Raw genomic sequence first — 10088 nt, 5'->3', positions numbered from 1 at the left:
TGAGCAGCGGTCGGATGAAAGTGAAAGTGAAGTCGCTTAGTCGTGTCCAACTCTTTGCAACCCCGTGGACTGTAGCCTACAAGGCTTCTCCGTCCATGGGATTCTCCAGGCAAGAATACTGGAGTGGGTTACCATTTCCTTCTCCAGGGGATCTTCCCAACCCAGGGATCGAACCTGGGTTTCCCGCATTGGAGGCAGACGCTTTAACCTTTTAGCCATCAGGGAAGCGGTCGGATGAGGGCTCCTTAATTCTCATAACAAAATGTTTACAATCTGCTCATATGAATAGCATATACAGTGGACTTGTCTGTACTGGCATCCCTGTTTCATTGCAAATTACTTGTGTTACCATGGCAAGTTATCAATGCTTCTCCATGCCTCAGTTTTCCCATTAGTAATATGAAGGAAATAACAGTGCCTATTTTATAGGCTTTTTATCCGGATTGTATGAGTTAACATACATGAAATGCTTAGAATAGTTCCTGTCATGTAGTCAGAGTAATATAAATGGTACCTCTTGTTATCTGGTTTCAAAGTCTTAAAATCAGTCTTTAATCAAAAGAACTAAGACAGCTATACTGCAGACCCTCTAGGGCTATGTGTATGTGTGTATGCCTGTCTTTCATATGTGACATGTCATTGCCTCCACTTGTCAAGTGAAGAGTTTAAGATCATAACTTAAGCTTCTTACACTGGGGTTGAAATGGTTATCCACAAGGGAATAAATGGTTACCTCTACCTCACAGCATGTATAGAATGTAGTTTATCATTTAACTGTGCATCTGGAAGAACGTCTAAGAACATTCTTTCAATTATCTTTAAATGAAATTTCTCTGGGGCTTTTGATATGAGCGCATAAACTCCAGCTGTCTTAATGATTAAGTGCCCAAAACAAAACTGAAACTTTCCGTAAAAAATAAGAGATGAATAGGCTTCCCTGTCTGGCCATGGCATAGTAATTGTTACCATCCTCAACAGTGTGCTATTGTCCTAAAAGGACATAAAAATATGCAGCAACTGGACAAAAAAATATGCAGCAGCTGTTTTCAGGAACTGGGTAACAGGCAAAGCAGACTGTGATAACGTGAGAGAAAGGAAGCACACAGGGTGAACCCCGGTTCAGCATGTCCATCTGCCTGAAGAACTTTCCCAGCTACCATCCAGGAAAGCAGAGCTCGAGCCTTGGTGAAACAACCCAGCTGAGGAGGCTGCCTGAGGCAACTGGGATTTACAGGACAAGATCACTGGAAGGCGCTGTGCTTAAAAGCCAGAACTGTATAGCAATTTTTATACCAGTGTCATTTATAACAGCAAAAACTCCAGGACAACCTAAATATCCATCAGCAGGAGAGTGGATCAATTGTGGTATTACTACACAATAGACTGTTAGAAGGCAATGAACATGAATGAACTGGTTATAAACAAGACAGTAGGGCAGTGTTGAGTAAAAACGGCAATTCCCAAAAGACTTCATTCAACAAATGTTTTGTAAAATCAAAGACAACTAAAACTACAGTAAGTCACATATGAATATGTGATCAAATATATGTGGATAAATAATATGGGATTAATAAGTGGTTAATTTATGGTTACCAAAGAGTAAAGGGAAGAGGTAAATGACATATTAGGGGTATGGGATTAACAAACTAGGTAAAAATTTATAAGCAACAAGAATTTACCATATAGCACAGGGAATTATACCCAATATCTTATTAACAACCTATAATGGAATTAGATCTGCAAAATAACTGAATTCACTATGCTGTACACCTGAAACTTAACACAATATTGTAAATCAACTATACTTAAAAAAAAAAAAGTTTAATAACTTGTCCAAATACTCAAATTTAGTATTGAAGTCAAGGACATAGCTCCAATATTGAGTATCCCCAGAACTCTGTGGGAGGAATTTCTATTGTATTTTCCACATAACTAGTTTTCCTCTCCACTTAGAGTTAAGAATCTCAGAACTGAATCTGGTAGTTTTATTATGATAACTATATTATTTATATACATGTTATCATGCATACTTTTAGCTAATATTTTTCTTACCACCAAGAGAAGTGTCTTGGATGTATTGCCTCATTTAATGTTCAGAAAAAGAAATCTGATTTTAACACCTGAGGAAACTGAAAGGTTATACACCAAGTCTGATGTTACCAAACTGATCAGAAAAAATCCCTGAGACCTCACAGTGATTAAGATTCCTGCTTCTACTGCAGGGGGATCAGGTTTGATGCCTAGTCAGTGAACTAAGATCCCACATGCTGCATGGCATAGCCAAAAAATAGAAAAAAAATCTTTTTAATTAAAAAAATAATTCACTTAGAGAAACTGAGCCTATTCAAACTGATCTGATTCTCAGTATAAGCTCATCAGCTCACTTTTTTGAAATCAGCTCACTCTTAATTTCATAACTTTTTTGGTTTGTATTTTAGTTTGTTCTCTGTATAAGCTGTTTCAGCTTTACTGCAGAAATAGAGAATTGAAGAATAACTAACACATGAATATGATTGAATTGCAGTTTTGCTTAAAAGTTGTTTCCTTTTAATGTGAAATACTATTTGTGCTCCCGAGCAGGTATTCTATTAGCTATGGTAACTCCCAAGATGAGGCTGAGAGGGTTGGGCCAAGTCCTGAAGAACAAAGGCCCAGGAGCCCAGTGACATTCCGTTTAGACTTCAGAGACTGTACAACAGGATAAGAAGTTAGATGAGTTTCCATACAGGGTGAGGGTTTCTAGACAACTGGGAAAATAATGCTTAGCTGGGATGCCTATACATAAACTTTTACCAACAGCCCTAACTTAGTAAATACCATTAATATTACATTTACATACACTAATTTATAGAAGTAACCAATCCGTGACCCTTGACAGAATCTTACCTAGACATGTTTTCTTTCAATTCAACATTTGAATTCACTGCCAGTGTTTACAATTCAGACTTCACATTTTAAAAATCTAGAATTCTGGTTCCACTTAAAATTTTGGGAGATTTGGGATCTTAGACTCACATTCCATTTAGCAACAGGACTGAGCTAAACAGTAGCTGTCACCTTTACCCTGGGCATTTATGCTTACAAATGTTTATAGATCACCTGCTCTTTCTGGCATAATGTGTACACAAATGGCTTATTTCTACAGATGTTTTATTTTTAAAAGGACTATATCTTACGCATTGGCAAAACAGGTCCTTTAGCTTTTGCTATTCCCCAAGAAATAAAGTCAGTACTGCTTTGTCAACATTTTTAGTGGCATGTAATGAAGTTAGCTTTAAGATAATGCTGTTTGTGCTAAGACAAACATGGTTTACTGCTTACAGTAAATGATTTCTGTTGAAAAGTAGAATACAAAAATGCCTACTGTCTTGCATTGAGCAAATTTGCCAGTTACTGCTTTAATACATAGGGCACCTTAGGATCTTCTAACCCAGATTTTTTTATAGATTAGAAGACCAAAAGTAGTGGCTACCATCTGGAAAGAAACTTGAGACCCTACTTCAGTTCTTGTACCAAAATAAATTCCAGATGGATCAAAGATTTAATTAAATAATAAGAAAGCAAAGATAACTTTGGGAAAGGTCTCCCAAGGCCACTAAAGAATAAATTTGCCTCATAAAAATAAATCTTTGCATGAAAAAAGCATCATAAAGTCAAAAGACAACAAAGAAAAAATACCAATATTTACAATGCATGTCACAAAGGGTCATTATCCTTATTTCCCACAAATGACTAAAAAAAGACCGATGAGACAGAAGGCCATCGGAAATACAAATGGCTCTTTAACATAAAAGTATACTAAATTCATAATAGGAGGAACCATTTTTTATATATCAGGATAGCAAAGATTAAGACGTTTGAGACTGATAACGTTGCTGAGGAAACAGGCACTCTGAAACAGTCATTGCTGTGGAGTGTGTTTCAGTACAACTTTGAAGAGCAATTTTGGCAAGTTTCAGCAAGTTAACAGCCGGAGAGCAGGTTCCAGTATATACCAAGTACAGGTTTTAGCTATTATAATTAGCACATTTTTTAATGTGCAAACTTTTATATGCTTTTTATAGAAATTTCTGAAATCGTACATACAAGATATTCATGGCAATGTTCTTAAAGCAAAAAAATTCAAACATAACTATCTTTAGGGAACTGGTTAAATTATGATCTATTCAGTGGAGTACTATGCAGATGGCTATTTAAGTGAAATGTGGCAATTCTGTTGAGCCAAGAACCTGAAATGAGAATTAAGGGGCAGGACAACATATATAGTAAGCTTCCTTTGTGACTATTGTGCTTCCCGTCTCTCTTGAAGGATGTGTCATTCTACTCCTGGAGTTGCCTCTTGGGAGAAGCCGGTAATTGGAAATCAAGATTGTAAACTACCAACTATATAGCCCATTTATAGAAAGATATGACTTGTTTTTGGGGGTATGGTCTTCATAAGCACACCCCTGCCAAGTACTGGCTGGCCTGGAATAGAACATGACCCTTACCCGTATTTTCATGCTTTCCAACATAACCACTCCTTGAAGTCATTTAGTCTTAAAAACAAGGGTGTTGTAAATTTTGATCAACACTTAAGATAAAATATCAAATGAGGAGTCATCTCAAATGCTGAGATTACGCAGCAGCTCATTTTTAAAAAGTGTGTCATTCTTAGCTTACACATTTAAGATATATTTCATTTAAAAAACAAAATGAAAGTAGTCCCCCCAAAATCCCAAAAAGTGACAAGGAACCTGATAGGTCTACTTCATGGATCTAATTTTAAAGAAATCCTTAAGAAACAGACTTTCACTGTATTTCAATTTTAGAAACGAGTAATTTTTCTAAGCATTAAGGACTGTTGTAAATACAGTACTTGTAAATACATTCTTGTTTAATCATTAGAACACTTCGAAGCAGATATTGACCCCATATACAAATGGAGAGAAATAAACCCAGAGGCAAAGTCCACACAGCAATTATTTGGTAAAGCTGGGGACTTGGGATCCAGATATGGGTATGTCTTTAGAAAACTTTACCCCAGGAAATAGTTTTTAAACACATAAAACTAGTTTTTACAATCGGCAAAGGCCCCCAAATAACTGTGATATGATAATGGAGGGCCATCACTAAAAAGTTTGAAGATTTTACCTGAGTACATTTGCTCTGGGAATTATGCTAATAACTTACACCTCCCATTTAACAGTTATGTAAGAAATAAATTTTAAAATATTTACTCTGAATATGGCATAAGATAGACAACCCAGGCTCCCATGGTTGGGTATTAAGAATTTTGGTTTCTATTGTAAAAACTAGAATAGGTAACCAAGATTGTCAGGTTTAACAGTCAAACTATCAACAAATAGGTTTGTTCTATACTCTTCCAGCCAACAGCCAACTTTCACTAATAACTTGATAATGATTTGAAATATTTACCTAATTCAAATACAAGCAACTGCTTTCTCAAACGAGCATTTCTTAATAACTGCTTTCACCTGTAAATAGAAATCCTAGTGGAATTTCATCTCATTAGTCATGGAAAATCATAATAATCATCTCAAAAGCTTTCTTGGTTACCCAGAATTCTAGGCTTAAGACCACACTGATTTTTGAAATCTTAAAATGCCAACTAAAAAGAAAAAACCCAAGAGACAAGTTAGCTAACAAATGAACATAAATGTCAAGAAGAAAACTTGCTCAGTGTGTAAGACTGCATACATTTTTAAAGTTCATTAAATTCCAGAATTGATTTTTAAAGAACACTCTGTGTAAATATGAATATTGGCATGTTTGACTTTTAACAAAACATTTTACTAAATCAACCATGTCTAAGAACTATTAGGCAGAAAGACAAAAAAAGTGATATGGCTCCAGACCATGAAAGTAAAAGCTAATTTAGCATATAAGACAAGAACAATAGGAATAATATATATAATTTTATTACAAAATTTTTTTAAAAAAACAAAACGCAACATTCTCATTCTAGAAAACCCAAAAGTTGCTATTGATGCTAATTTCTATGAGTTTGCTGTGCTACCATACACAAGTCAAGAAATTAAAGAAACCATTAAATATTTAGAAACATTTAACATCAGAAGCTTGAAACTCTAACTGTATGTAGTAGCCCCTCAAAAGCCACAACTTGCATTTATAAAAAAGTATTTTCTCTACAAAGAATCTTATCAGCTATACAAAAATCTGTACAGTTTTTATACTGAAGCTAATATTGAGCTGCACTTGAATTCACATTCTTAGCAAAACAATTGCCTGAGCACACACACACACTCCACACACATCATTACAAGATAGCCATTTATTCCTCGTCTTCCTCCTCCTCCTCCTCATCTTCATCTTCTTCCTCCTCCTCTTCCTCCTCATCTTCTGGTTCATTTTTCTTCTTGGAGCCTGTCGGCCTGCCAGGGCCCTTTTTTCCCGCTTCACTCTTGCCCTTGGCACGGTATGCAGCAATATCCTGAAATAGTTAAAAAAAATAAAATCAGCATCCGGTGTCATTACCCAACCTTGAAAACCACTAAGTTGTAAACAATCTGCGATTATTGGCCAATAATCCCAATGACAGTCTAAAACTCGGGTTTTGAGAGCATTTGATCCCCATAGATCTTAGAAAGCTAACTACTGGGGTGTATTAGACTGATGTCAGTACTTCACTACCATTATCTGTTAATCTCACACAGCCCCCACCCCCTAACTTCACATCTTAGATACATCTACATAAAACATTTGGCCCTCCAGTCTTTTCAACTAAGAGACCTATTTTACTAAGAGACCTATTTTACTACAAATGAGTCTGAATGCACCAACCTACCAATGCTACAGACATTGGTTTCGGTCAAAAGAAAAGTTTCAATTAGCTTGCGTTGCCTAAGTGTACAATTCTCACTAGACCTTTTCAAAACAAAACTGAAAACCATTAACACAGAACTATGTATATAGCTCCCAAATTTCTACAGTTTCTATTTCTAACATACTGATTTAGAAAATATCTACTGGATTTCACACTGGCTTAAAAAAAAAAAGTGAGGACAACACACCTTTTCGTATTTCTCCTTTAGCTTAGCTGCTTTCTGTTCATACGGCTGTTTATCTTTGGCTGACTGCTCAGACCACATTTCACCCAGTTTTTTTGCAGTATCCCCAATGGATAAGCCAGGGTGTTCACTTTTGATCTTTGGGCGATGTTCAGAGCAAAACAGGAAGAAGGCAGATCTGAAAGGAAGGAACAGAGTTGTAATAACTTGAATGAAAAAAAAAAGGAGGGGGGGGGAGGCAATTCGGTTGGTTTTAAAAGACACTTACGGAGGCCTTTTCGGAGCGTTGGGATCTTTTTTCTTTCCCTTCTTGTCACCTTTAGGAGGGACATAATTTTTCATCTCCCTGTCGTAGCGAGCTTTGTCACTTTTTGCCATGTCTTCGAACTTGGACTTTTCCTTGGCCGACATGGTCTGTAAGCATAGAAAGAATAGTAAATATATAGCAGGACTCGAAACCCGTATCCGTCTCCAAAAAAGCGTGATCCTCTTTAGCTCCCGGTTTTCCTCAGTAAGGACCGTTTTGCCTCAGTCACCTTAAAATAAACAAGCACCCTAAGTCCTGTACTTCAAACTCGTAATAGAACAGGCGTGCGCGTCAGTCGCGAGGGGAAGTTCAAAGTCACGGCCACCCGCCCGCGTGAGGCCCCCAGGCGCCCCGGCTCACCTTCCATCTCTCGGAACATTTCTTGGAAAACTCTGCGAAATTGACTGAGGAGTCGGGGTGCTTCTTCTTGTGCTCCTCGCGGCAGGTCTGCACGAAGAAGGCGTACGAAGACATCTTGCCCCGCGGCTTGTTGGGGTCGCCCTTCCCCATGATGCTGCTGCTGCGGCGGAGGCTGCCTGTCCACCTGGCGGGAGAGCGGTCGAGCGCTGGCGGGCGGGGCTGCTTCCCGCCCAAACGCCCGCGCCCTCCCCCCTGCCACACTCGCGGGCCTGCCGCCCGCCCCAGCCTAGCCCTTCCTGACAGGAAAGCCCCGGGCTTCCACGCCGCGAGCCGCGTCCCCAGCTGCCGCCTCGCGCCCCGCGTTTGTCAAAGACTCCGGAGACGGGCCCAGCCGAGCTCCGCGCCTCCGCAGCCCGGCCCGTCAGGCCCGCACCCGGAAACCACCAGCGGGGCTCGCCCCCAGCAGCAGCGGCGCCCCAGCAAGCCGTGACGGAAGGAGGCCAGCCGACCGCGCACCCGGGGCCCGGAGCGGGCTCTTGCCTGGTGAAAGATTTTCCTCAGAGTTCCGCGCAGCGGCCGCTTCTGACCGCTACGCTGCCGCCCTGGCTCCGGCGTGAACTGGTTCGTCGCTAACGCAATCCTCCGCCTCTTGTTTTGCAGACTTCTCCGCGCCACTGCAACTTGACGAGCCGGGTCACAGACCACACCCCCGCCGCTCCGATTGGCCCTGGGGATTATTCAAACTCGAGGAGGCCCCGCCCCCTCACCAAGACGGCTTTCTATTGGTCATTATGGCGCCAGGTCCGTCCCCCCGGCCGCAGCCTAGCAGGTTCGGTGGGTCGCCCGGGTCGTTAACTCCCAGACCCGTTAGAACCGGTCAGGAGAGGAATGTGCTACTCGATCCTGATTGGCGGCCAGCAGAGGGTTTGAAAAATGGCGGGCCTGGCGCTGACTGGCTGAGGCAGGCGGCGGGGGGCGTGGCTGGCCCGCGGGGTAAACCCAGCCGGATTTAAAAATTCCCAGTAGCTAGCCGCAGGGCAGGTCTTCCGGGTTCGCGGCACTTGGTTTGCTGGCGCTGAGGCGGCAGAAGTAACGTCCCTGCTGGCCGCGACGGCTGCCCTGGTCCTGTTTGTCCCCCGCCCCAGCGCGGCCCGCAGCCCTGGCTCCCGGCTCGGTGGTCGCCGCCCCATCCAGAGAATAACAAATGGGCAGGTTGAGGAGCTTGCGCTGCGGCCAACGGCCAGCCCCGCCAGGTGTCGCAGAGGCTTGGGTAGGACCAGAGGAAGACGGGTGACGCGGACCGAGGAGGGGTGGGGGGAAACGTTCGGGGCTATAGCCCCGCCTGTGAAGTCCCTGCGGGACCCCTCTTCCCTCTCCCTTTGTCTGGGCGTCTTATTCCGGGGTAAACAGGGCCGCCGGTAGGCGGTGTCTTCCCGGCCCCGCCCCTGCACCCGGGCCTAGTTCCCAGACCGCGAACCCGGGGCTAGGTCCACACCTCGCCTCCGTCCTTCACTCATAACCCCTCACCCGATCGCTCCGCGGAGGGTTCTAAGCCTTGCGACCCTGGCCTTAAGGCCCGCTCGCTGTCACCGCGATGGTCCCTGTCCGGTCCCTGCAATGCGGTCGTTTTTAAAACCTTCCTGTCGGAAATCTCGTGAACGCTCTGCACCCCCCACCGCATTTAAGCGTGCCCTGTCGTTTCAAGGGTTCTCCAAGCGCAAGTTAAGAACCTTCGTTTTAGTTTCTGGTACAAGCGCGTGCGAGCGCATCGGAGCGACCTTAACTTACTGCTTCCAGGGGTCACCAGTCGCCCTTCCCGGGGTAGGAGGACGTTGACTGACATCTTAAGCTATTTCTGTGTTGTATTTAACTTGGAGGGTTATTTTTCCTGTTGGCGCATATGTTACAGTGACAGTTGGTTTCAACAGATTTTAAATACTCAGTAACTTCGCTGGCATTTGTTAGACTGCGTACTCCTATTTGGTTTGTATACTGTTATTCGGCTCGGTTGAACCTCAGTTCCGGCAGCTATTTATCTAGATTTATTAATAAAAACTAGGTTTTTGAAAACGGAAATGGATGTTAGTTGCACAATGTTATGCATGTACTTAGTATTACTGAGTTTAAAAATAAATTTGAAAACTAAGGCATTAATGATCTTTTTGTTGCTATTTGAATAATGTATGATTTTTTTATTTGAATTTTTGTGTGTTTTTATAGCACAATTGTAACTGATTTTATTTGACAATAGGGTCATTGCAAACGTAATTAGTTACGATGAGGTCATACTGGAACTGGGTGGACCCCTAATCTAATATGACTAGTATCCTTGTAAGAAGAAAGGTTAAGTTTGGCCATAGAGTTAGGCATGGCGGTAAGATGATGTGAAA

At 41.9% G+C, this 10088-nt stretch overlaps 1 protein-coding gene across 1 annotated transcript; it reads right to left on the bottom strand.

The window, feature by feature from the left end:
• Positions 1 to 5771: 5771 nt before the first annotated feature.
• On the bottom strand, positions 5772 to 9314 carry HMGB2 (high mobility group box 2). Its single transcript, XM_069576766.1, has 5 exons — positions 8239 to 9314; positions 7699 to 7882; positions 7300 to 7445; positions 7035 to 7209; positions 5772 to 6454 (listed from the first exon to the last, which is right to left on the bottom strand). The coding sequence occupies exons 2-5, from the start codon at positions 7846 to 7848 to the stop codon at positions 6296 to 6298; spliced, it is 630 nt and encodes a 209-aa protein (XP_069432867.1). The 5' UTR covers positions 7849 to 7882; positions 8239 to 9314; the 3' UTR covers positions 5772 to 6295.
• Between the last annotated feature and the right edge of the window lie 774 nt (positions 9315 to 10088).

The sequence above is a fragment of the Ovis canadensis genome, chromosome 2 (genome assembly GCF_042477335.2).
Source record: "Ovis canadensis isolate MfBH-ARS-UI-01 breed Bighorn chromosome 2, ARS-UI_OviCan_v2, whole genome shotgun sequence".
Lineage (NCBI taxonomy): Eukaryota > Metazoa > Chordata > Mammalia > Artiodactyla > Bovidae > Ovis > Ovis canadensis.
Note: the sequence above shows the minus strand (reverse complement) of the source record. Positions and strands in the feature narration are given on the sequence as shown.

Excerpts from the sequence above, each read along its gene's own strand:
- HMGB2 (XM_069576766.1), bottom strand. The coding sequence starts at position 7,848 with ATGGGGAAGGGCGACCCCAACAAGCCGCGGGGCAAGATGTCTTCGTAC. Across the intron at positions 7,210-7,299 it reads AACGCTCCGAAAAGGCCTCC|ATCTGCCTTCTTCCTGTTTT; the intron begins GTAAGTGTCTTT and ends CCTTCCTTTCAG. Across the intron at positions 6,455-7,034 it reads TAAAGGAGAAATACGAAAAG|GATATTGCTGCATACCGTGC; the intron begins GTGTGTTGTCCT and ends TAACTATTTCAG.